This window comes from Pristiophorus japonicus, chromosome 15, assembly GCF_044704955.1.
Source record: "Pristiophorus japonicus isolate sPriJap1 chromosome 15, sPriJap1.hap1, whole genome shotgun sequence".
NCBI classification, from domain to species: domain Eukaryota; kingdom Metazoa; phylum Chordata; class Chondrichthyes; family Pristiophoridae; genus Pristiophorus; species Pristiophorus japonicus.
The window spans coordinates 25,098,650-25,126,341 of NC_091991.1; the positions used below are offsets into that span (position 1 = coordinate 25,098,650).

A 27,692-nucleotide genomic window follows, 5' to 3' on the forward strand; every position below is an offset into this window, starting at 1 on the left:
TCCCTTTTGTTCTTTCCTCCCCTCCCCCCTTTCCCTGCCCCTACACTTGCTTAAAAACCTGTTACATCTCTAACTTTTTCCAGTTCTGTGGGTCATCGACCTGAAACGTTAACTGTTTCTCTTTCCACAGATGCTGCCTGACCTGCTGAGTATTTTCAGCATTTTCTGTTTTTATTTCCGATTCCAACATCCGCAGTATTTCGCTTTTGTTTCATTTAAGTGTTTGTTAGGTCTGTCTTTGGACAGACTGAAGAAGTGCGTGTGTGAATGACACAGATACTTTGTTCAAGTCACAAGGGGGGGGGGGGCGGTGCGGGGCTCTGCATCTCTGAATCACATTATATTAGATATGGAGTAATTGAGGCAACTCCCATAAATATGTCTGAGATTACTAAACCTGGGAAGGCACCTATGGCAGACCTGAATTTGTAGCAATATCAAAAGGCATAGACAGAAACATTGTTTCAGAGTATAACTTTATTTACAATATATACAGTACAATGAGTGTTTCATTGAAACAAGAGTGTAGCATTGGCAATAATGCACTCTCTTTGCTAACAACCAAAATCCCTCCATCCACATTGTCAGCCTTTCACAGTTAACGGTATAGAAATATACATACAAGATAACTTTTACATAATGTCAGGGAAAGCCTTTAACAGTGTCTGAAAATACAACATACATGAAGGCATTCTACCCACATTAACTAAAAGGATATGCTAAAGGCAGCAGTCATGCTTTATAAGCTTTCTGTACTGCATGCTTGCACTGGTACAAATATTTAGGGTGAATTATACAAGTAATATCAATGCACAAGCTTTTTTTTAAAGTTCTGGTGATTGTCTTCAAAACATGAACTTCAGTAGTAAGTCACAGTTCATCCTAATCCATTTTGTAATATTTTCCCAAAGAGAATTAAAAATTGTTGTATCGATTGGTTCATTGTTTCACATTTTTAGAAAGAGCAATGGTTCGAGTTTTCTGTAACAGTGAACTCTTAAAATATTATTGATTTTTTGTTAACTACAATTTACGCAAATCATTTGCATCAAATCAGATACGATTTCAAGGTTGAACAACTGAGGTTCTGTTTCAGCAACGACCAGTAATCCAGAACTTATGAATGTTCAGTCACTCATTACAAACAATTACATTGTGCCAGTTCATTCACCGGTTCGGCATGATCACACTGTTTTAGCACTTGACATTGTGTTACACAAGTTACATTGAACAAAGTAAACACAAAGCACTGAAACAGAGTTCCTTCTACCAGTTGTCAGCAGAAGTTCTTCAAACAGCCATTATTTCAGCTTTTATTTGCTGACTTTGATGAGAGTCCATTAACTGTTCTCATAAGGACTTCATGGAACAATCATAATACCTCTTAAATATTGACAATATATGTACACATTATCCAAGATTATGTACAGTTTTATTTACAAAGTCATAAATATGTTAAATTATACTGATTTCCTCCAGGTCTATAAATATTCTATGACAAATAGCAAATAAAAAAAACACATCATAATAGGTTGAACTGTCATAGGAAGCACAAAATATAAGTTTTCTTTCAAGTAAACAGGGTGACAGCAGGATAGCACTACAACACTGGGAGGCAGAAAATCAGTAAGGATTACTAGGCAAATACTGAAATACAACATTACTTTTAATGCAATTTCATATTTTCCTTTTAGGTCCCACTTTCTCAGTTCCACCACTGCCATATTCCACTACTTGTTGCCACTTAGACAATCAGTGACAGTATTAAAAACTTCAGCAATTTTTTGTAGTGGCAACAGAGGGCAAAGGGATATGCAAAGGGACACAAAGGGAGAGTTTAGTGGTGTTTTCAGCGTTAGTTGTTGATAAAAGTACCATATTGTTCATTACAATCACACAAATTCAACTCTCAACAATTGCTGCTTGGCTTCAGACATGTGATATAGAAGGGCCAATGTAGTGGTGTTTTTCTGCTCATGAATTGTCATGAGGGCACTTTTGTGAAGAGTTCAATGCAGGTACTACAAAGTGTACCACTGATGTTTATTAGCAGAAAACAAAATGGCACTACACAGATCAAATAGAGACTGTTCTCCCACTTACATCGCATGTCCCAGCAGCCGCTGACAAGCAGCAGGGAGGTTAGCAAGAAAAGATTAATGTTTAAGAAGTGGAATAAATAGCTGGCAGATATTATATAAATGCCATAACTGTAATCAACACATGGTACAAAATTTATTTGAAAAGTGTAAAATCTATTTCAGTCAGTTCATTAATTATGAAATGGATTCTAGATGCTAATTTTCTCATACTTATTATACATCGCTAAAAACAGCATTGTTAAACAAGAAAACCAGCTTCACGGAATAACTCTTAACATGCTAAATTTTTGATAAGGCATGATTACCATGTTTTACTCTATATACTGTCTCCTAAAGCTCCAATTATCTGTGATTAGCCAATTCTAGGATGTTATAACACTTCTGTAAGATAAGTTGGGCTGTTTCAGAGTAAGAACTTTCCATTGTGTCTTATCTGCCAATGTGTTATTTTTATAAACATTACGTTCTGAACTGAAGTAAACACAACTCTCAACTAAAAATTCAGATTACTGCCGAAAAATTTAAATAGTCAAGTCTATGTCCACAAATAGCCTTTTGGGGCAAAAATATTAGTGAATGCTTATGTGCTACTTGTAGCCTACTAATATACAGTAAACTATTTAGGCACACCTACGGAATTTAGACACTGCATCTACAAACAAAAGTCAATTTTTTAAGGGTCTGTAACATTTTGTTCTGCCAAGCACGTGACCGTATAAATACATACTGTACACCAATTAGTCAATTCTCTAGGAATTGTATTATTACTGCTTGGGTCCCACATTACTCAATAACGATTATAATATATATAATCTACTCATTGGAAAACAATTCCTATCTTCTAGGAAGACAGCAAATGTGAAGCCTGTCTTCCTGAATTCTTGGAATTTTGAAGGGGAAAAATAAATATAGTTATTGTTCTTCAGGAGAAAGGTTCATAGAATGATTGTTTCCACAGTTGAGTATGTGGTTTACTTTTGTTGCAGCTTAATGGCCATCATTCGTTGATGCATTGTGGGTCCAGTCGAGAATGATGAGTGTCATGCTTGCAATCATAACAAATATGCCACTGATAAGGAAAATTAATGCCTAGAAAAGAAAAAGAAAAACTATTTAATACAGCATTTCCTTACATGTAACTAAAATAAAGGCGCTTTGCATGTATGTAATATGATGTTCAACAAAATATTATTGATTCTTTAAATAACTAACTCAATGGTCATTTTAAATGCAGCGTTTTAAATCAGTGACTTATATCACCTTATAGCAGGCAGTCGTGTAAAACATCCTGTTCCAATTCAGAACCATTTAAAAAGGGAAGGCATATTAAATAGGTTAAGAAAGCTTAGACTGAGCAAGCTTCTTATTTCTAAAAATTTCTATCCAAGGGCACTTGTAGAGTTGGCTGAGGAGATTGTGAATCTCCTCGCCATTATTTTTCAAAACATATTGGAACAGGATTATGTCCCAATGGATTGGAAAATAGCAAACGTGATCTCTATTCTTTAAAATAAAAGGACGAGATGAATCCTCAAACCAAAGACTTGTGAGCCTTACCTTGATTGTAGGAAACATATTTGACAATTTGATGAGGGATGGCATAAAGAGCCATCTTGAAGGTCAGGGCTGATTAAAGAAAGCTAGCTTACATTCAAAAAGGTAAGTAGTCTTTGACCAATTTAATTTTACAAATTTAAGAGGTATGTAGATATTAGATCAAGAAAAATGATTCTGTTGGTCACCGGATTTGGTGACTGGTGGACAAGGTTTAAAGTTAAGGCTGTCAAAAATAAGAAACTTAGGGAACATTTTTCACAAAGAGGATGATAGAAGCATGGAATGGATTATCAACCATGGTGTTGTAATGAAAACCATGCAAAGTTTAAACAAAAGGATAGGGTGAATTCCTTTTAGTAAATATGATTCAAGGCAATTAGTTCTAGAATGACAATACGGTATCTGCAGGGCATTTTGGAAGTGAAGGCTCGATGGACCAATTATTATATTGCTGCTAATGCTTCTGCTCTCTAATAAAGAATTAGGTCTTAAAATTCCCTTGTCTCCTGCTTTGACACTGGCAGGAGACTGGCAGAATCTCCACGGACTTTTAGGGCCCATGGGGGTAAAATTCAACTTAACATTACTTAAGTATAATGCATTGCTTACTTGTGAAGTGTTTAGAAAGGGTTATAGTTTACAATGAAAAAACATAAGGGGTGAACTTCAACTTGGCAGGGGCACAGAACGGATTATACACCCCTCCCCATTTTCCTTTTCACTGAAGCGGTATTATTTCCCTCAACTTTTTGAATAATATCCACCATAAATACTTTAGAGGTAGAGTATGTGAAAACATATCATGTACCAGGATAATTCACCACTTGCTGCATAAATGCATATTCAAGTGGTAAAATATAGCAGTAGAAATTTAAGGTCACAACCGGGGGTGGGGGGGAAATCTGCTCATCGCTAAATGTGAGCTGAATTGTCAGCTGTTTGCATTTATCAACACTTTGTTCAATGTACTTCAAAAGCCAGTTCGGTACATACCCCAATCTTCTGCACTGATTTCATAGGCTCTTTCTTTACAAGTTTGAGGTAAAATGCAGAAGGCAGGATGAAGATTAACATAGCAGCAGCAGAGGAACCTAGAAGAAATGGGGAACAATGTTAGAATAGATGAATCTGCATGAAGTCCTGTTCATTTGTTTAACTGAACAGGAAGTGCAGGTGTGAATGGCATTCAAAGGACACATTTTGTTTCATACACACACTTACCTATGAACCCAAAGATGTCCCGGATGGTAGGAACAAAGATCACCATGCAAGTAGTGGAACCCAGAATTGCAACAGTTATTATACTGTGACGTATCCAACTAAATTCTTTGCTAGGAAATAGCAGCTGCTGAACAGAGGTACGAATCTGTGGGAAAAGGATAACATTATTCCAACATTGTTTCATCTTACACTACATTTATTAAAGCACTAACAAGTGAAAACATTAAATCTTATGCCACCAACAAGTAACAGACAAATACCGTCAAAACAAACTTTCAAAACTAGCATCACATCATTGCTGCAAAATTATTAGTTTCTCACCCTGACGGTATAAAAAAATGGGCAATGCAGTGGGATAGAACACAGTACTTTCAGCTATTGCTGCTGAATTCAAATCTAACTGTCACTAATGAGAATGAAAGTAACTTCTCTAATGGCAATAACGGTCCCAAGTAAGATTAGTTTGGGCAATCTCGAAACGACTGGTCTTAACTTCACAGCACATTGTCCAAAGTCTGGCAGTAAATTTGTAGTCTCATTCAAGTCTTAAAGATAGCTGGTATTAAAAACAGAAACATCACATTGATGTGATAAGTTCTCAGGTTGGAGCTAAGACACATTACAAGGTTCAGACAAGGTTTACCTTGCATTGAACCTGTGTTATCACTGCTGACCTTTGAGTGACTGGTATAGAGGCTTGGTACAAATTGTGGAAAACCATATATTTTGCAGCATGGCCATCTTCCATGTTGAGATGTTCATGTATAAATACAAATATCAAATGAATACTCTTCCCAGTAGAATCTGTTATAAAGATGCTCCAGTTTGTAATGAAGGTTAATTTTTAAATTACACAGCTTGTGTAATTATACTAATGACATTTACTCTTTATTTCTGAATTCTGCGATTGGCGGAAATTCAGAAGCAAATGGCAGAGGTCATTAAAATGAGTACACAAAAGATGGGGGACCAAAATTAAGTATGTCCACAAAAGAGACATAAATTCTATTTGCAAAAGATAATGCTGTGATTTTAACTGGTCTTTAATTCATGCAAGGGGTGGAGAATTCAAACCACGAGACAATACAGCTTTATCCTTATCAGAATTGTGGTACAGAGTACAGGTATAATTTTGTATCAAAATAAAATACAAGGTTACACTTTTTAAGATTACTTAAAAAAAAACTATGGTAAAGGAAAAGATTAAGTGATTTCATGTATTTGGAACAAACTATTACAGTTTGACTCTCCCTTATCCGGAACCACCCCTCGTCCGGAACCATTCCCGGCCACCGGGTGGCACATGCGCAGAACTCCGACATGAACAAATTGAAGTCCTTCCTCGCTGCTGACTCCTGCAATCGCTGGCTTGACCCCGCGATCCACCGCCCCCTGCCTCCCATGATCTCTCTGCCGCACTCCCAGCCCCAAACCAGCCAGCCCCGAAATTCCCTTGCTCAGTACCTGTACCATCCTATTTAACGTGACCACCCCTCATGCAGAAAAATCGCTTATCCGGAACAGGCCAGGTCCCAAGGGTTCCGGATAAGGGGGGATCAACCTGTATTTTGAAGCAGGAATTAACATCCCCTGATACTGCACAACAGCAGATAGTTCTTTAAAAAAAACAGGACAAAATACTGGATAACATATAATGAAGTGGGCCTACACTGGTGGCAACAAACATGCTGACCAGCTCTAAAGCATAAGAGCAGAGAATTACTATTTGAACTGCATCTTTTCCCAACTGAATTAAATGTAATCTTCTCTGGTTAACGCTTCGTTACACTAGAAAAGCATACCCAGAATAGTTTCAGTGTATATAAAAATCTTGAATCAGGAGCTGGTATCACTCTTATTTTATGAAAGTATTAGACTTTATTGAAGAGAAGATTTATTTTCACTGGTTATACTTACTGGAAAAAGAACAACTGGAACTGTCAGTGTGACAGCTATGAGTACTGCCAGACGAACAATAAGGAGGACAATATCAAATTGGTACACCTTTGAATAAGTGTGAAGCAACTCTGGTTCAACTTTTCCTGCAAAAAGGAAACAGATCATTAGTTTTCATTTTAAGTCTGATTTACTTTGTTTTCAAATATGCAATGAAAGAAAATATCTCGATGTAAATCCTGAATTATGTCAAGTCATTTTATTTTGTTAAATTTCTCACTTGTATAATTACCAAAACAATTTTGAATGTGACTTAATTCTGAAAACTAGTATTCAATGTTTTGACCTCAATTTGACAATTCCTTTGACACTGAGTCACATAAGGAGAAATTAGGGCAGGGCTTGGTCAATGAGGTAGATTTTAAGGAGCGTCTTGAAGGAGGAAAGAGAGGTAGAGAGGTGGAGAGGTTTAGGTAGGGAATTCCAGAGCTTAGGGCCGAGACAACAAAAGGCATGGCCACCAATGGTTGAGTGATTATAATCAGGGGTGCTCAAGAGGGCAGAATTAGACGAGTGTAGACATCTTGGGGGATTGTGAGGCTGGAGGAGATTACAGAGATAGGGAGGGGCGAGGCCATGGAGGGATTTGAAAACAAGGATGAGTATTTTGAAATCGAGGTGTTGCTTAACCAGAAACCTATGTAGGTCAACGAGCACAGGGATGATGGGTGAACGAGACTTGGTGCGAGCTAGGATACGGGCAGCCGAGTTTTGGATCACCTCTAGTTTATGTAGGGTAGAATGTGGGAGGTCAGCCAGGAGTGTGTTGGAATAGTCTAGAGGTAACAATGGCATGGATGAGGGCTTCAGCAACGGATGGGGTGAGGCAAGGACAATGATGGGCTAAAACTTGATCTTCCTATCAACAACATATGTTTTTCAATCTATTTTATTGTCTCCATCACAACGTAACATTATCAGGACCACCACTTTGGATTCAAATCAGCAACAACCAGGCTGCCCCAGTCATGCATTTGGTGGAACAACACAGTAACTTACATTACTGGTAAAACAAGCAAGAATTCAGAAAAACAGCAGAAAATATAACTGAGGAATCCTAAGGGTTTAGTTTAGTAAGCTTAACTTAGGCTAACATTAAAATATACAGCTTTAAACTGCATCAAATGCTAGTGATTATTTCTTGAAGCTCTTGAAAAAAAAATTATATTTCAGACTTTTAGTTAACCCAAGAAGAACCAAATCTTGTGGGAATTCAATTTTTTTGAAGAAATATTTTAGTTCTTTTTAATAAAAAAAAAATGTAATTGTCAGATTGGCATAGCTGGTAGGAGTCAGAAAGTTGTGGGTTCAAGCCCCACTCACACATGAAGATCGGCTATTTGGACCAGATAGTGAAGGACCTCTGGTGCCTAGAGAACAGTACATTAGGAGAAGACACTGCTTCAGGAGAGTGAAGGATAAAAGGGTAGAAAATGTTAAGTAGAACTTACCATTGAAGGTCAGGTAACCAAAGAGAGCAGCCAGCAGGTACATAATAAATATAAAGAAAAACGAAACATTGGAAACTCTTTGCATTTTCTTGCGGGACCGGCTGAAAGAGAAAGAAAATATTGCTTTGATTGATTCATTCACCACAACTGCATTTTAATCCCTAACAGATCATATCTCATCAGAAAGCTACAAATTGATAATTCACAGAAGTCAATTTTAATAACTTATTGGTTAATGATCATGCACTTCAAGTTACTGCTTCAAAATGTGACACTGAATATCTTATCTAAGAAATCAACAAGCAAAATTACATTTTTGGTGACTATTAGTGCTCACTGTGTTGAGGGATGGCATGTCGGAGAACAGAATGTTTTTTCACTCTTGGAACCCAGTGTTAGCATCAGATACTGGAAGGTTTGGTGTAACACATGCCAAATGTACAGAGAAAAGTTCTTTCTAATCTGCCCCAGTGATGTGCTTCAATGCCAACCACTAAAGTGTCCTTGTTGTAAATTCTCAATTCTCTTTACCAGATGTACATACCAGGTACTCTAAGTGAGTGCCCATTTGTACAGCACTATGGGCAGTTGCAGACCTGTGCAGCCTAGGAACTGAATCTGAACTGTCCCCAATTTATTTAATGTAGGACACTTCCATTTAACCCAGAAAGGGGTCTCTAATTCCAGACTGAACCCACGCCCAATATAAAAAAAATGTATCCTTACTCTTTCAGTTCTTCATAGATGGGAAGTACAGCTGGATGACACACAAATGCAAATGTCAGAATTGGTACAGCGTAGACAGTCTGAAAAACAGAGGAGAACAGAAGTGTCAATCACACATCAGCTCAAATAGAAAATACTCAGCACAATTTTAATGGACAGTTACTAAAGATGTTTTGCTATACTTCTTAGTAAATTAATTGTACTATGAAGTATCATGATTAACAGTGTCATACATGTAAATATCATGGGCTACAAATTGGTATACTGCAACATCATGATTCTTTGAGTAAGTGTGGAAATACACACTTTACAACTTATTCATACATGCCTGTGAATTGAAGATAAAATACTGTGGTTTGCACATATCCTCATCTGTTGTATTCGATGCTAAACTGGACTCGGATCCACTTGTCACTGTTTTATATGCAGCGGTTGCAGTCATCATTATGGTGGCATTAAACGTTGCATTCCCTAGTTCTTGCTCCAGATCGGGCAATGGGCAAGGGATCTGATAGCTCTTGTGAATTACCTGCAAGTATTTGTAAAGTGAGATTAGAGGTTAAAAGAAAATACAAATGAACGACTTCAGTACAGAATGGTGTTAAAAGGAAAACACAGTTACTTGTGGTCAAAAGGCAATTCCCTCTTTAAAATTTGTTTTAATTCTCCTGCCCCCTAGCGAGTCATGCCTCATGTGAAATGTGACACAAACCAGAAAGGTTCCAGGTTCAATGCATACTTGGCATTGAGCTAATGAATCTCAGAAATGCAGCAGTGGGCTGCCACTACTGACCTCAATATTCCTTAGTGGGGATGAGGAAAATTTCAGCCATAGTTCCTGCTCCTGACTGACATCCAGCAATCCCTGCTGGAAGTTGGTAGGGTGGATGTCGTGGGAGAACAAAGCAGGCTTAACTGTGATGGTTCCCATTATAAACCAGCTCCCTCATTTCCAGGTTCGTGCATGGAGCATAGCCATTTGTGCAAGACACTGGAGGGCAACACCCACATGAAACCTTATCTAAAGTTACTCACTGCTTCAGGACAGGAGAAATAAGGTAGGAAATCAAACTGAAAGCATTAACATCTGAGGTCCATGGCATACTTGTAAAAACACAGACAGACAGAGTGCCAACCTCTCCACCTTTACTACCCTGAACCTTTAGTAATGGATGGGCTCCCACAGGGTCGTGTATAAGAACACCATCTTCTGAATTAGTGTGGCATTCAGAACACGAGATCCCTGGTTCAATATCTGGTTTTGCTGCATTAGTTTATCTCAGCGGAGGAAACCCCAGGGATGCCACAGTTGGGCAGGCATTGGATGTCATGCTGGGGCTCGGCTTTGATTCCCTCCACAGTGAAATTGCCCATTGAATCACTGATTTGAGATATAAAATCCCGCTTGAATGTGCTACTAGGTGTAGGACCTTTTGCAAGAGTTACATTTTAGGAGAGATGTGGAGAAATCCATGCAATGCGGGGAATTCATGGGCTAAAACCTGCTTTCCACTACTCTGCAAAAAAAAAAGAAATGCTGTGCTAATTGGACAATCATTACAAAAATCAAAGCCTATGATCCTCTGTAAAATTGACCCTGGCATTTGATATTTTATACAGTTTGTATTGTCTTTTTTAACAATATAAATCCAATTCTATACTTACAACTATTAGGAAGAACAACATGCAAAGAAGAGACAGCCCACTGGTATAGCCCAGGTAACCTGTAAAATAAGACAAAAGATTTGTATGACCCAGTTTCAACAGTAACCTTCAATTATTCTCCAATGAATGATTTAATACTTGTTCACACTAAGTGTAGCAAAATTGGAAGTGCACTCTTTCTAAAGATGTTTACAATTTTGCCACGCATTGTGCACAAAAAGAGCATTTTCCCTGTTGTTTTTAGAATAATTGGTGTTCAAATAGTTGCCTCAATGGAGAACAGATGTCTGAAGAAACTGATTAAATATTAACATCGCTCCTCAACTTTGACCGTGCAATTACATGCTGCCGAGTTGTGCAACGTTCAGTACGCAAGTTCAAAACTGGACAAAGGGCAGGATAGGACTCAGGCTAGACGTGCACGATTTGAGTTCTGTCATTTGCTTTGCCACTAATAAAAGTTCATTGACAGTCTTAATAATATTAATAACTAATTTATGGACATCATGGCACACAGAATTAAGTGAAATAAAATGTGGATTTTGGTTTCCCGAACCATGATGTTGGTGTCAAGATTACAATTTTGGAAATTTCTAGAAAAACTGCTTAAAAACCAGACTGCCCGCTCCAAAGCTGGTTAGGTGACGATTGTCATAGATCGTGGCTTTTATAAGTATAATCTTACTGTCGACAGTGCAAGCTGCTCACCTAAATTCTTCAGAAGAGACAAAGGAAGAATTATGATGAAAGACACCAAAAGGACCAGGTAGTCACCATTCAGATACCAATGTCTGAAAAAGGAAACAAGTAAATTGCTATAAGTTTTATTTTGAATAGAATGACTGAAGTTTTCCCAATGTAATTATTTTAACATTCTTAAATATATATGGTGCAGTCTTGCATGAATTCGATAAAGCAATAAATTTGTAAATGGCTTAAAGCTTTGAGAGCGGATTCGCCTTGGTAATTTAAATTTAATGTTACTGCCCAGCTGTGATTAGTTTTCTCTATCCTTCCTACCGAGGAAATGCATTGGAAGACATTGAAAACAGGACTGGTTAGAACCAGTTTGTCGGCTTACTCCAAACGAAAACACTAAAAATGGAACCAGATACAACCGGTCCAAAACATTCATTAGCCACATGCCACCTGTGGCCAAGTGGAACAAACTGGGAAAACAGGTTGTAACCAGCCCCGATGCAGCTAAGAGACTCTGCTGCATTTTTTAATAGAAAAATAAATAAATAAACTTCATAGTACTTATTTTCCTCAATAGTGGTACCGTAATATCAAAATTTACGACCGAAACGTATTTAACCATTTGTACAAAAGTAGCCAGAAAGATTTGTTGCATCCATTTAAAAATAAATCCAAAAATAGTTTTCACTCTGACACTGGTTGATTTTCAAACTTTGCCAGGCACCTGGGTGCCTTGTGGTGTCCAAGCCTTCTGTGTCCAATAGGCACCCCAGGACATTAACTGTTCCACTGATACAAGTCACCAACTTGTTATTTGAACTTGCTGCCAAGCATTTTTAATTTGACAAGCTGCCTTATCATTATTAGTGGTGCCCACTTTCATGGAGAAGAGGCGCTTGTAATTACTGGTGGCATTGCCACCCTATTGATCCTAATGCCACTCTATTGGCTTGAAACCAACAGGACATTGGCTGATATTTTGACCTTTAGTATATGCCGGAGTAACCATGCGCAGCTTCCACTGATTTGCTTGAAACCTTCCTTGACTGGTGGACACCACAGCACATTAATCATTTTATTTACCTGAATTACACAATTATAGATTTAAAGATTTCACTGCACTTGTATGTTAGCTTGAATAAAGTGTCTATATTAATTATTACTGGCACCATTTTATGCACAAATATTTCTATTCTAATTCTTTCAGTGAGATTAATAAAATACATGGCCTTTATTTTTTTTGTATTCCGAGTATTTTTCTGATCATTTTGTTTCTGGCGTGTATGACCATGTCATCTTCTCAAATACAGGCCAGAATTCCTGTATATTGATTTGATGTTTTTTGATATCCGTTATTACATGGTCGGGGTGGGGGGGAGCAGAACTGTGTTATCATGAAATTACTTTGTTACATTGTGAACAAAGAGCAAAAGAAATCCATCCACTCATTAAAATTTTACTACATTATAACTTGTCTTTGCCGTTAGAACACACCATTGTTTCTGAAAAGCACTTATGACTTTTAGCCTAAAGCTAAATAAGCCACAGTTCTAATGTTATATTATCTCTTCTAAAGTAATTAGATGACACCAAATAACTAAAACTTTGGAAATTCCAGGAAGGACAAATGTACTCATTGTAATGTGGCTTTTCCAATCACTATTGTTATGTTGCTCAATATTGCAAAATCATTTGCAAGCTTCCAATTACTCAATGATTAAAGTATGATTTATGTTATGTTTGCATTTCAGAATGACTTGCAGTTTGGCAATCCAATGGACTGAATTTTGCAGTCAGCGTTGAACTAACGGCACAAGCCGTTCAATACACTTGCACATGCACACAGACATGGGGGTTTGCACTGGAACTTGCGGTGATTAGAAAGCCATTTTGGTGCAGCGCTCTCTTCAGGGGCTCTGTGACCTGTGTGAGCAGGTCAAGCAACTGTGCATCTTCCTTAACCAATCAGATTTAAGAAATGTTACTGAGCAGCGCAGAGTCTGAACTAGGATGTGTAAGTTGGAATACTTAATTAAATGCCAAATCATGTACCGAAAGCAAAATAAACAGAGGGAAAGAAAGATTAAGAGAGTGATAAAAGAGACAGAGAAAAAGTTAAAACAAAAATGTATTTAAATGTTTTATTTTTTTTAATTCTCCAACAATAATTAAATTCTGAAAGAATGGAACTCCACACTTGTAAAAGTTAATTTTCAGTGCCAGAGAGGTTGTTTGGCAGTAATTAAGACTTATCACACCATGAAACATTTGCTTACACTGAAATGGACAAGTCCTAAGTTTTTCTGGTGTGTTTAGTGGGTATGTATCACATAAATATAGCAACTTCACACTGTACGATTGTTTTAATGCCGAGTCTCTGGGTGAAATCCTGTTATAGCGAAGCTTGTGGAGGAGCAAGGCAACTTGTATGGCAACTTCCTGATTTCAGCATTTAATTGTGCAAGTGATGTCGCCGGAAGTTAATGTCTAATTTACACTTTAATAATGATGAGCACTGATAGCCTCACCATTATTTTTGCTGTAAAATCTGTGTCATCAAGATTGTTGGTGGTCTGAATTCAAACTGTTCACTTTCTGGGATGGAATTCACAGCACCAGCAGCAATCTTGAATCAACCGCACTTGGTCACATTCTGTTGAAGGATCCACACCACAGATGCTGCCTGACTTGCTGACTGTTTCCAGCATTCTGTTTTTGCTTAGATTTCCAACATCTGCAGGTATTTTTTGTTGCTATTTTTGGTTCTCACTTGGGCATGATTGTGCACACAGAGTTAATAGTTGCAGTTGTGACCTTAAAGTAACTGCTCATGCATGGCCTCGGTCAAAAAGCCATGACTGTGGCTTGCTGACCACGTATTTCATAGGGGAAGTAGGCAGTACAAAAACTGCATTGTTCCTCCCCACTTCCTACAGCATGGTCATAATAAAATGGTGGTCCGTGGCATCCAGCATCCAATCTATCATAAGAAAATGGGCATGTCATACCCACTTACTATTGTATTTAAATTGTGTTTTGGCTGACTAATGCATTTTTGGTTAGAAACTAAATATTGCTGCATTGGGTGTTAATGCGCGGCACCATATTACATTTCAGGCCTGTGGCTGGATATCCTTCAATATCATTAGTCTTTCACAAAGCATGGGATACTGAATCATTAAATGGCATTATTACACAAATGATAGCCAACAACATTTATGGTATCAAAAAAAAAATCACATATTGGGTCGAGCAGAGCATTGTACTTATCCAAGGAACTGATAAAAAGCAACTCTTTGAGCTAGATTCTGAAGTCAAATTACAGTCACCTTTGGGTCCAAATCCAAGCCTACATGCTTTTTGCCATTATGTGATATATTAGACCGTTAACTGTCATGGTAATTATCAGTAGGCAAAGGAGTTATTGAAAAGATTAATATATCTGAAAAAGTGCTGAAATATATAACAGGCATTTCTGTCATGGTGTGCCTAATATTATCAAGTTGCTGATTCAACGTACCCAGTGTTTTCCTCAAGTCCCAGGAAAGCTTTAATGACTATTGGTAGCTCGTATTTCACTATGTAGAGGTAGCTTGATGTAGCTGCAGTCAGAAAAAGAAAAGGGAAAAAATAGAAAACAAAAAAAAATTAATTTATTAGACTCGCTACACTAGGATATTCAATCTAAAAGTATTCATGTTGGAATAAGTAAGACCTTCGTGAGGAAGTTGTCCTTTTAAATGAATAAAATGCTATTTTAGGGAGGCACAAGAATTTTACCTCCAAAGTTCTGCATCGTGATTGAAATGGATGCTGCCAATTTCCCAGGCAACCCAAATGCTCTTAGTCCCAGCTGTTCATAGACCAGTGAACCTAGAACCAAAAACAAGTAACAGTTTAATAAACACGAGTTAAAAAAGAAATGTTTATTTAAAATTGGTAGATTAAATGACTCACTTAAGCAAAGAGTTTATCCATTACCTCCTTCTTTTGCAGTCTTCAATAAAAGATGTATAGAATATAGTGAAAATATTGATACAGCACTCAAAAGGATCCTGGAAAAAAGATGATAAACATATTCTAATGAAAGCAGTTAAAAAAATGTTTTAATTTGATGCTTTGCAATGAATCATAAACAACAGGCTAAAATCTCCTTAAATAATATTTGGAATTTAATTTACATAAGATAAAAATACCTGGCTGCAGCATTAACAAGGAAGTCTTTAATTGTCATGAATTAAAGTGACTGTAAACTATTTGCTATCATTTTGCTTGAGACGCAAATTGGTTAGCCAGTTTTAAAACCTTGTTTGAGTCCACAAAATTAATTTTAAAATGTTAAAGGTTTGATTGGGGGTAGAAATCAAAATGATTTTTTTCAGAATCATTATTTAACTGTTGCAACTAAGAATAGAATATCTTTTAAAGCAGAATTCAGTGCATTTGAAATAATTAACATAATTTCTAACATGCCGAAATTGTATCTTTGTTTGATTTCAAAGGTTTCAGCATGGGGTGCAGAACAGAGTTTCACATACCAGGGGACACTCCTTCACAATCTCTTCCTTGTATCTGACATTTTAAACATGCACCACTCTCATCCACAGATGATCAATTTCTCAGAGTAATCTCTAATGTAAATCAACTGATACTATACTCGAACTATAAATAGCTTCTTTTGCAATTAACTGTAGTCCACTGTCTTTGTGGCCAATGTCACATGTATTTTTTTTCTTTCCTGCTGGCATGAAAACTATGTGCTACATACTAAAATTAAACTCATTCCTTTGTCTAAAGCTTTGTAAGAATAAGATTTTAGCAAATCTTATGATCATTACAGCAACTATTCATATTATTAAATCAGCACAAAGACAACAAAAAAAACCGGACTCCAATTTAAAAATACATTAACCCTTTCTGTTGCTCTGTCTGGGTTGCAATTCAACACAAGCAATAGAACTGTACTGTGCTGCCGACATCATTAAAAGGCAATTGTTTATCTTAAAACAAAAATCCAGATTTAAATTGCATGAAATAAATCTAGAAAGTTATTTTCTTACTATTACTCTCCACATGCTTTAGGAACAGCACTTTCAATTGTCTTGAACTCAGATTACCATGTAAATGCTAATCTGTTGTATCTTTGTACACTAGAATAGCAGCAACATCAACAGTAGTTGAATTTTCAAAAACATTTTATTGAGCCCAGATGTGCTTCATAGTTAAGAACATTTTGGCACTTTCACTGAGGAATCATTGTGTAGTTTAATCAACAATTCTGGTGTTAAATAGACGTGACAAGTCCCACTGGGAAAATGATCTGATCCTCATTCTTCCAAGTGTTCACAAGATCATCTGTCCTAAACTTGAAGTTTAGGAGCTCCATTATTTACTTTCTTGGTTCACCAGAGAAACACACCTTTGTTAAGATAAGTAGTCACTCCAGGCCAAATATTTTATATGTCTCATGGTTGTAAATTTGATATATGAAGCGCATTCTAAACAATCTCCCTTTCTTGTTAACAAACACTATTTAACATGCATTTCATTTATGTCCCAAAAGACATCAAATAAATAATTGTTTCGGTACACTATACCCTGCACATCTTCCTATGTTATATTTTGGCTAGCTTCTCTGCATCGCACGATAAACCCACTTTTACAACATAATCCACTGCATGACCATTAAGATCTGCAGCAAGACAATTGTACCACATCTCACAAGTCTGACCTTCATAGACAAGCTGAAAAATGAAATTCCATTCATTCATTTTACTGAATACAACCAGATGCCACTGAATGCTTTGTTTGTAAACACCCCCAGTACCCCTCAAGAAAACATTGCCAGTGTCTTCCAGCCTGTCTTGCACAATTACTGAAGGTCATCTTCAATGAGTGACTGATAACAACCGAAGGGAAACATCCCGAGGCCTATTTATCAATGGTTCTTCTCAAGCACATTGAATAAGAACTCAGTCTAAACTGTTCCATGCACCTTGTGCCCACTCTTCACAACATATGCAGATGCATCCATTACTTATGCTTTTTGTTGGTTAGTTTATGACTGTTAAGATGGCATTTCAGGATGATTTGAAATGTTAAAGCTATCTTACAGGCAGAATAGCTAAAAATAAAGACGAGAAAAAAAAAATCATGCCCTAACTGCAGTTTTTACATTCAACTACAATTGTGTACTGAATTGTTGGCTCACTGTTTGAAGATGCCAACAGTGTGGAAGCTTTTATCAGCTGTTTTTTTCCATTTGTGCCAACCTACCAATACTTAATTCTACCCCTTAATTTATCAGACCTCACATTCTTATACACAACACTGAATCGCTGCTGGCAGTGTATATAGCTGCAATAACATTTCAAATGTCAATCCAAATGTCAAAGTTGCTGTATATTGAAAGCTCATGATTTTAAAATACGGTAGTATTTGAAGCCCCAATTTGACTCCTCCCCTTGGCACGTGACTAAACAGTAGGTAAGGCACACAGTAAAGGACCGCATTAGGTTCTGCTGCAGTCAGTGCTGCACTGCAGTGTCAGCAGGTTAAGAACTGCATCTTACAAAGCACGTGCTTTTTGTTTTGTCGTATTCAAACACTTACACAAAAAGTGCGATTCCGGTGTTAGCCATGGCATATGCCAGTCCAAGAATACCACTGCCCATGATAGCATTGCTGAGGTTAAATGCAGAAATTCCAAATGAGGTATTCCCAGCCCTCTGGAGAAAGAAAAACAATACACAGGTTAAGAGAGTCACAGCTGCTGTGGCAGCAAATTTCAGGTACATTAGATTCCCGGCACTTAAATTCTATAAAGAGGATGATAAACAGAATAAGAACATGGAACACTTACATATTCTTCTTCAAATTTCTTTTTCCCATAGTATAAATTTGGCAGAAAATTCTGGCTTTCTGCATCAATATCAACATACTGACTGTAAAAATAAAATAAAATAAAATTGCAGTATTGTACAAAACTGCTTTGCTGGTGTACACTTTTATACTAAATGTAAATCGTTAATTTTTAATGGATGAATCACGAGTTGAGAGATTTGAATTATTCATGAAGCCATGTGATGGGCTTTCTATTTCAATGCAGCAAGGATGGTAGAAAATAGTTTGTATTGCAAGTAATTTTCTATTAAGTAAAATGAATACAGTATTTTATACAATTAAAGTTAACATTTCTCATTCTCAGAGATTAGCAAGCATTCCTTACCTATTGATGGGAACCTTTTTAGTGGTCGCATTTTCTGTGTAGTTGTATTCATTACTGTTAATGCTGCTGGTGTCGTCGTCAGGAGTGATGTTAAATCTGTTCATCTCTGTTATAGTCATGGTATCGCTAGTAGATTTTCTGCAGCACGTCTAATTTGTGTATTGGGTCCTCTCCCCTTTTTTTCCTGTTGTTGCCGGCAAGGTGTATGCAACCCGTCCTCTTTTCCCGGAGAATTTGCCTTTTTTTTCCCCTGCGCTTTGTCCTGTGTGGTCCCTAAGGAAATAGTGATACGTCAATAACCAAGCAACCGGCAGAATATCCTTCCTAATTGTCTCTGCCCACGTGATGGGCAGCAGCTCCGGCTCGAATGGAAAATTACTGGAGAGCGGCAATGTGCTGCTGTACCTAGCAGTGCAGTACAATGTAAACACAGCAGTAGGGACTGGATGCAGTTATATATATATACACCTTTGGATGCATTCAAACCCGAGACTTAGCTTGCACACAAAATTACTGTATTAACATTATGGCACACTCAATTGAGAAATGTGATGCAATAATGCCCAAATCTATCCTCCTCAGTTCCTTATTTGCACTTACAGAATCCTAGCCTTTATTTTATCTCCTCACAGTTCCTTAATTGCGCTTACAAAATCTTAGCCTTTATTTTATCTTTCTCTACTATAAAAACACATCTAAGACGGGAGAGAGCTACCTCGACCAAAACAATACGGTCTCTGCTATGTACTGGTTATCAGTCGGTTAATTCCTCCGGGGGTGGCATTTCAGTCATGCGACTACAACATTGAGCAGAATACAATTTTTCTGCATGGCTGATTAAAGCGCCAATTCCCTGACCAAAACAAAATGTACAGGACTGAATTAAAATCAGATGGCTTTTTCATACATCTTATACATAAAATGGAAATATTCTTGGAATACACAATCTGATCACTGTTGCGAAATTCTGATTTTCAGATCATGATCAGGCGGCAGTGGAAGCTGTTGCATCATATCCTTTTTTGGGGGGGATATCCACAATATATAAAACACATTCACTACCAAGGTGATTCCGCTACCAATATAATCAAATCCATATTAGATAGCTACATTAAAGGCAACATTGTTTAGTAATGTATCGAATCATTTCTACGCGAATACATTTAGTGAATTCGTTACATAGACAATAGCTTGACCACATCTCTCACCTCTTCCCAGACGATGACCTTCTCGGTGTGGCTCTTTGATCCTTTAGTCACAATTCAGTTCGATATACGTAGGTCGTAATTTGGATCCAAACCGTCAGAGTAAGAGAGACAGCAGCATGTAATAGTTTGCTTTATTTCAAGTGTCCAAAACTCGTTTTCAAACGATTAATTCTCACGCAGCCCGATATGAATGTTCGACCATTTGAAATATTTTTTTTGTTGAGCAGCGTGTGTTAATAAACGGAGGTTTATAGCCGAATAATCCACAGAACAATTACTGAAGCTATGTTACTCCGATGGGTGTCTCGTCTGGATTGAAGATGTTTCTGACTGGTATAAGAAGCGGTTGGAAATTGCATCAGATAGGGGTGGAGCTTTAGTATTCGTTGAAAGTGCCCCGCCCCCAATGGTAAATGAAACATATATAATTTCAATGTTTGTAAACAAAACCTTACCATGATCAAATTAAAACGCTCACATTTTGAATTCAAGCTCTATTTTTGTTATTGCAGAGACAATGGTTTCGGGGTTACAATGAATACAATCGCCCATATACTTTTTCTGTATGCCCTGCTGCTCCATTAAAAAAGGCGACGTAGGACGTAATTTATCTGAATTGACATTCGGATCAAATCCCCTCCTTAAGGTCCAACCTCAAATACAAGTTAAGATAAGTCATATCACGAAGCTTGCAAAATAAAAATCGCAGGTTTGATTTAAACGGGGATAACCCATCTGCTTTGGAGGGCGGGAGGAGGCGCTTCATTAAAGTTATGATTCCTCCCCTGCACCTCCGGAGAACGATGCAGGGTCGCGCGCTGCTATTTAAATTTAAAAAAATCTTTAAATGTTCACAAGATGGAAAAAATATTTTTTTAAAAAGCTTTATGCTATCACCGGCCTGGATGGAGGAGCTGGCTAAACAACACCACACTACAAGGCGGAAACATTTATAACAAATGTAACCGATGCAAGGGGCACTGGCCGTACACCGAGTTACAAATGCCTTTCCAGCATAACACTGTATCTAGTCAGTGATTCTCCAGACAAAATTATTGAAATCACAAACACAGGAATACCACAATACCAGAAATATGCCACAGCTAGTTGTTGCACGTATTGTGATTTAAGATTTTTGTTGTTGTTAAAGTAGTTGGGAAAATGGTATGTGCTCTTTATACATGTTTTACCCGAATATCTAGTCTGGTCTAAGCCACATGAGTCTGAATGGCTGTAGTGTTATTTTTTAAAAACTTTCTTCATTCCTCATGACCGACAGACAATTCATTTCACTTCCCTTCGAACAATTAATGTGTCATCGTGACTCAACCACGACCGCTCCTTCGTTAAACCCCTCACTCCCCTCAGGGACTATGACGATACTGGAAGGCGTGTGTAAATTGTGGAAAGTATGTGATAAACCTCTTAATGGCGCAGAGTGATCCTTGGCATGTGCAAGGTGACCTCTGGCGTTTGTGATTTGACAAAGAATTGGAACGATTGGCTACGAATTAAAAAAAAAAAATGTGATAAACCTCTTAAAAAAAAAGTGATAAACCTCTTCTTATTGAAATCACAAATACAGGAATACCACAATACCAGAAATATGCCACAGCTAGTTGTCGCACGTATTGTGATTTAAGATTTTTGTTGTTGTTAAAGTAGTTGGGAAAATGGTATGTGCTCTTTATACATGTTTTACCCGAATATCTAGTCTGGTCTAAGCCACATGAGTCTGAATGGCTGTAGTGTTATTTTTTAAAAACTTTCTTCATTCCTCATGACGACAGACAATTCATCGCTTCTCGGCCTTTTGGCTAAGATCAAGTGTAGTATCTGTTCTTATCAGTTTAATATCCCCTATCTGGGGACCAAATATTAAATTGATTTTTGGAACAGGGAGATGGAACAGGGGCTTGCTCCGTCCACTCCACGCACCGACCTGGTATTGCAGTGTTTCCAGGAACGGTGAAGCTTCCCCTCTCGGCCTTTTGGCTTAGATCAAATGTAGTAGCGCAAAGTGATCTTTGGCGCTGGAGTTGATCTGACAAGAATGAACAAAAAAAAATGTGATAAATCTCTTCAGTGTTTGTATACACCGGAATGGAAGTGTCAAGGAAATTTTGGGAGCTAATGACAGATCAAAACGAATGAGACAAATAAAAATAAACATTTAAACACATGGAACTGCGATACACATATACACAAGTACTTCGATTTCTAAACCGAAAGGAGTCTTGCTCCAAATCAGTCGGACCTGACAAGTTTTAACAATTCAAATACATTTAAAAGTCTAATTAAAAATAATCATTGTCTTACAACAAATTGCACCAGCATTTTTGGTTGGAGCATTTGCTGAAAACTTTCCCTGTTGGGAGGGGTGGTTAGCTTTTGTCATGTATGTTCTTTTGGGATCACTAGCCACTAGATGGCGACACTGTTGGAGGCCATTGGGCTGCTTGCACTGGTGTGCAGCTGAAGTATAAAAGGCCAGCCATTTTGTATATTAGTCACTTTGGGCCTTAATAAAGCAGAGCCAAGATTATACCTCTTGGAGTTAAACAGTACTCAGTCTAACAGTTATTGCATACACAACATTTGACGACGAGGCAACATGATTCTTTGTATGTAAAAATGAGCACAATTGATGTTGTTGGAACGATTTGTGGAAGAAGATTGGGCAGATTTTGTGAGCCGTTTGAGCCAGTTCTTCATGGCCAACACAATGGAGGCGGTCGGCGACGCAGATCGGCGCCGGGCAGTGTTCCTCATGGTTTGTGGTCCAAAAATTTATGGTCTGAAAAAGAATCTACTCCTGCCTGTGAGTCCAACAGAGAAGACGTATGAAGAATTGTGTACACTGGTACAGGACCACCTTAAGCCAGACAAAGGCATCATCTCGAGATACAGATTTTACACGCATGTTCGCTCAGAGGGCCAGAATGCGGCAGAATTCGTTGCCAACCTGAGACATCTAGCTGGACCGTGTAAGTTTGGGGTTGTATTGGCAGACATGCTGCGGGACTTCTTTGTAATTGGCATCAACCACGAGGTGATCCTGCGTAAAGTACTGGCGGTGGAGACATTGGACTTGAACAGGGCCATCATGATCGCTCAGTCATGCATGACAACGGATAGAAGCCTAAAGCAAATATCGGTGAAAAATCAAAACTCGGCCAGTACTGTAAATATGATTGATTCGGTGTTCAGCAGAGCGGCACATGGCAGGGCCTACCCGACTGCATGAGTGAAACCTGCGGCTGCCCAAAGTCCGCCAGCGGGAATGCATCCGATTTTTCCGTGTTGGCGTTGTGGGGGAAATCACCGGCACCAGCAGTGCCGATTTAAGCAATATAGTTGCAAAGGCTGTCTGAGAGTGGGGCATCTCCAGTGCAAGTGTCCGCAGATGAGCAAGCGTGCTGTGACACACCACGTGGAGGATGATGGTCAGACTAGCGCGGATCCGGATACGCAATCCAAGATACCAGAGGAGGAAGTGTATGGACTCTACTCATTCCTAATTAAGAGCAAACCGATAATGATCAATGTGAAATTTAATGGTGTGCCGGTATCGATGGAACTGGACATGGGGGCGAGTCAATTGATAATGAGCCAGAGGGCATTTGACAAGCTGTGGGATACTAAGGCTGTGAGGCCCAGGCTGAGTCCAGTCAATGCCAAGTTACGCAGGTACACCAAAGAACTCATAATGGTGATTGGCAGTGTCACAATTAAAGTGTGGTATGACGGTGTGATTCATGAGTTACTGCTATGGATTGTCCCAGGCAATGGGCCAACACTGTTCGGCAGGAACTGGCTTGAAAAAAATCAGATGCGACCGGAACGACATCAAGGCATTGTCGTCGGAGGAAGATACATGTGCCCAAGTACTGAGCAAGTTCCCCTCGCTATTCGAACCAGGCATCGGCAACTTCACGGGAGCCAAGGTGCAGATCCACGTGGACTCGGATGCATGACCCGTCCATCATAAAGCTCGGGAAGTTCCGTATATGATGAGGGAGAAGGTCGAAATCGAACTGGACAGGCTCCAGTGTGAAGGGATCATATCACCGGTTGAATTTAATGAATGGGCCAGCCCCATTGTTCCTGTGCTGAAAAGTGATGGCACAGTCAGAATCTGTGGAGACTACAAGGCTACGATCAACAGGGTTTCGAAACAGGATCAGTACCCATTACCGAAGACTGATGACTTATTTGCAACGCTATCTGGGAGTAAGTCGTTCACCAAACTGGACTTGACATTGGCCTACATGACATAGGAGCTGGTTGAGACTTCGAAGAGACTTACATGCATTAACACGCATAAAGGATTGTTTATTTATCACACGTGCCATTTTGGAATTCGCTCGGCTGCAGCAATATTTCCAGAGCAACATGGAGAGTCTACTGAAGTCCGTTCCCAGAACTGTCGTGTTCCAAGATGACAATCTGATCACAGGTCATGACTCCGAGGAACATCTGAACAACCTGGAAGAGGTTCTACATCATCTGGACAAAGTGGGACTCAGACTGAAATGCTCGAAGTGCATCTTCATGGCATCAGAGGTCAAATTCCTGGGAAGAAAAACTGCTGCTGACGGTATCAGGCCCACGGATGCGAAAACCAAGGCCGTCAAGAATGCACTCAAGCCACAGAATGTGACGGAGCTGCGTTCGTTCCTTGGTCTACTCAACTACTTCGGCAATTTCCTACCTAAATTGAACATCTTATTAGAACTACTGCACATGCTGCTAAGAAAAGGCGACAACTGGATGCGGGGTGCGTCTCAAGACAGAGCTTTTGAGAAAGCCACTAATCTGCTTTGCTCTAACAAGCTGCTGGTACATTATGATCCATGTAAGCGTCTCGTATTAGCCTGTGATGCTTCGTCATATGGAGTTGGTTGCATACTCCAACAAGCTAATGAGTCGGGCAATCTTCAACCAGTCGCGTATGCTTCAAAAGTTTGTCTAAAGCGGAAAGAGCTTCCAGCATGGTAGAGAAAGAAGCACCAGCCTGTGTGTATGGGGTTAAAAAGTACCTATTTGGTCTTTGGTTTGAACTGGAGACAGATCACAAGCCACTCATTTCACTGTTCTCTGAAAACAAAGTTATCAATACCAATGCTTCATCCCGCATCCAGAGGTGGGAGCTGATATTATCCGCTTATGATTATGTCATTTGCCATAGACCTGGTACCGAAAATTATGCCGATGCTTTGAGCTGTCTGCCATTGCCCACAGCAGAGGTGGAAATGCCACAACCGGCCGAGAGTGAAGGAACCCTGTCACGGCTCAACAAGTTAAGACCTGGACTAGTCAGGACCCAATTTTATCAGTGGTGAAGAGTTGCATCCTCAAAGGTGATTGGTCTGACATACCGAAGCAAATGTGCAAGGAGACCAAACCTTACATTCGTCGCAAAGACGAACTGTCTATTCAGTCGGATTGTATACTGTGGGGCAATCGTGTTGTTAGGCCCAAGAAAGGGAGAGAGAAATTTGTACGTGAGCTACATAGCACATATCCCAGCATTATAATGATGAAAGCCATCGCCAGGTCTCATGTATGGTGGCCAAGAATTGACACTGAACTGGAATCATGTGTACATCAGTGCAACACTTGCATGCAGCTCAGCAAAGCACCAGCGCAATCGCCGCTGAGTCTGTGGTCATGGCTGTCCAAACCATGGTCCAGGATCCACATAGACTTTGCAGGTCCCTTCCTGGGAAAGATGTTTTTAGTTGTGATGGATGCATATTTGAAGTGGAAAAGTGTATAATCATGTCATCCAGCACATTCACAGCTATCATTGAGAATCTCAGTGTCATGTTCGCGACACATGGTCTGCCTGACATCGTTGTTAGTGACAACGGATTGTGCTTCACCAGTCAGGAGTTTCAAGAGTTCATGAAACTCAATGGTATCAAACATGTAAGGTCAGCACCATTCAAACTTGCATGCAATGGGCAAGCAGAATCTGCTGTCCAAATAATAAAGTAGAGTATGAAGCGAGTAACCCAAGGGTCACTGCAGACCCGCCTGTCATGCATACTGCTTAGTTACAGGACTAGACCACACATGCTTACCGGGGTCTCGCCTGCTGAACTAATGATGAAGAGAGGTCTTAAGACCAAGCTATCTCTTGATATGAATAATCATGTTGAATATAGAAGACAAAGTCAGCAAGGGTATCATGATCGCGCCGCTGTGTCACGTGATATTTCTGTAAATAATCCTGTATATGTTCTGAATTATGGTCAGGGTCTCAAGTGGATCGCTGGTACTGTCATGGTCAAGGAGGGCAACAGAGTATTTATTGTCAAGCTCAAAAATGGGCAAACATGCAGGAAACATATGGATCAGACAAAATTGCGGCACACAGACGAACTGGACCAGTCGGAGGAAGAGACAATCGACGACCAACCAACCTACCCCCATCAGAGGACTCAGTGGTCATCGGTGAATCGGGACTTTCAATCACTGACATGTTCAATGAAAGTGGACTTTCAATCCCTGACATGGCCATTGCCACTCCCACCAGGTCAGCTACCCAGCCACCAGTCACACAGACTCTGAACACTCACCCAAGGCTGGAGTTGAACTGAGACGGTCAACCCTGGAGCGGAAAACACCGGACCATCTCAATTTGTAAAAGGCTGTGTTAGTATCTCAGAGCGGGGTATTGTCATGTATGTACTTTTGGGATCACTAGCCACTAGATGGCATCACTGTTGGAAGCCATTGGGCTGCACGCACTGGTGTGCAGCCCAAGTATAAAAGGCCAGCCATTTTGTATATTAGTCACTTTGGGCCTTAATAAAGCAGAGCCAAGATTATACCTGTTGGATTTAAACAGTACTCAGTCTAACAGTTATTCGATACACAACAGCTTGAAATCAATTTTGTAGCAAGAAATTAAGACAATGAACTATGTAATTTTTTCCCACTGACAAATCACTAATTGTGTGATAAAATGTTATGGTGCAGGTTGAGGCTACTAAAACCTGAGTTCAAGATCTTCATGGGCCCTGCTGCAAAAACGTGGAATGAGCAGCACAGCAGTGGACCACTTTCCGTACCTCGGGAGCCTGTTATCAACAAGGGCAGAAATCGACGACGAGATTCAACACCACCTCCAGTGCGCCAGCGCATCCTTTTGCCGCCTGAGGAAAAAAGTGTTTGAAGATCAGGCCCTCAAATCTGCCACCAAGCTTATGGTCTACAGGGCTGTTGTGATAACCGCCCTCCTGTATGGCTCAGAGACGTGGACCATATACAGTAGACACCTCAAATCGCTGGAGAAATACCACCAACGATGTCTCCGCAAGATTCTACAAACCCCCTGGGAGGACAGACGCACCAATGTTAGCGTCTTCGACCAGGCCAACATCCCCAGCACCGAAGCACTGACCATACTCGACCAGCTCTGCTGGGCGGGCCACATTGTTCGCATGCCTGACACAAGACTCCCAAAGTAAGCGCTCTACTCGGAACTCCTACACGGCAAGCGAGCGCAAGATGGGCAGAGGAAACATTTCAAGGACACCCTCAAAGCCTCCTTGATAAAATGCAAAATCCCCATCTGGGAGTCCCTGGCCAAAGACCACACTAAGTGGAGGAAGTACATCCGGGAGGACACTGGGCACCTCGGATCTCATCGCCTAGAGCAATCAGAAACCAAGCGCAGGCAGCGGAAGGAGCGTGCGTCAAACCAGTCCCACCCACCCTTTCCTTCAATGACTGTCCCACCTGTGACAGACTGTAATTCCTGTATTGGACTGTTCAGTCACCTAAGAACTAATTTTTAAAGTGGAAGCAAGCCTTCCTGGATTTTGAGGGACTGCCTATGATGATATGATGATGAGCATTGACATAG

General features: G+C 39.4%; 1 protein-coding gene and 1 non-coding gene across 2 annotated transcripts; one reads left to right on the forward strand and one right to left on the reverse strand.

The window, feature by feature from the left end:
* Positions 1-459: 459 nt before the first annotated feature.
* On the reverse strand, positions 460-20,247 carry slc38a2 (solute carrier family 38 member 2). The gene is made up of 16 exons (XM_070900245.1): positions 19,814-20,247; positions 18,606-18,878; positions 18,240-18,321; positions 17,990-18,105; positions 15,359-15,432; positions 15,158-15,250; positions 14,898-14,979; positions 11,387-11,469; positions 10,679-10,737; positions 9,342-9,542; positions 9,014-9,093; positions 8,288-8,388; positions 6,798-6,922; positions 4,881-5,025; positions 4,653-4,750; positions 460-3,191 (listed from the first exon to the last, which is right to left on the reverse strand). Exons 2-16 carry the CDS (start codon positions 18,722-18,724, stop codon positions 3,090-3,092), a joined length of 1,560 nt encoding a protein of 519 aa, XP_070756346.1. The 5' UTR covers positions 18,725-18,878; positions 19,814-20,247; the 3' UTR covers positions 460-3,089.
* Positions 20,248-21,610: 1,363 nt separating this feature from the next.
* LOC139225939 (U2 spliceosomal RNA) lies at positions 21,611-21,792 on the forward strand. Its single transcript, XR_011587185.1, has one exon. It is a non-coding gene; the product is annotated as a U2 spliceosomal RNA (small nuclear RNA).
* The last annotated feature ends 5,900 nt before the right edge of the window (positions 21,793-27,692 follow it).

What these genes read in the sequence shown, in the direction of transcription:
- slc38a2 (XM_070900245.1), bottom strand. Translation starts at nt 18,724, where the DNA reads ATGACTATAACAGAGATGAACAGATTTAACATCACTCCTGACGACGAC. An exon ending in TGTTGTTCTTCCTAATAGTT is followed by an intron (nt 9,543 to 10,678) that starts GTAAGTATAGAA and finishes AAATACTTGCAG; the next exon opens with GTAATTCACAAGAGCTATCA. An exon ending in TGGTTACCTGACCTTCAATG is followed by an intron (nt 6,923 to 8,287) that starts GTAAGTTCTACT and finishes TCCTTTTTGCAG; the next exon opens with GAAAAGTTGAACCAGAGTTG.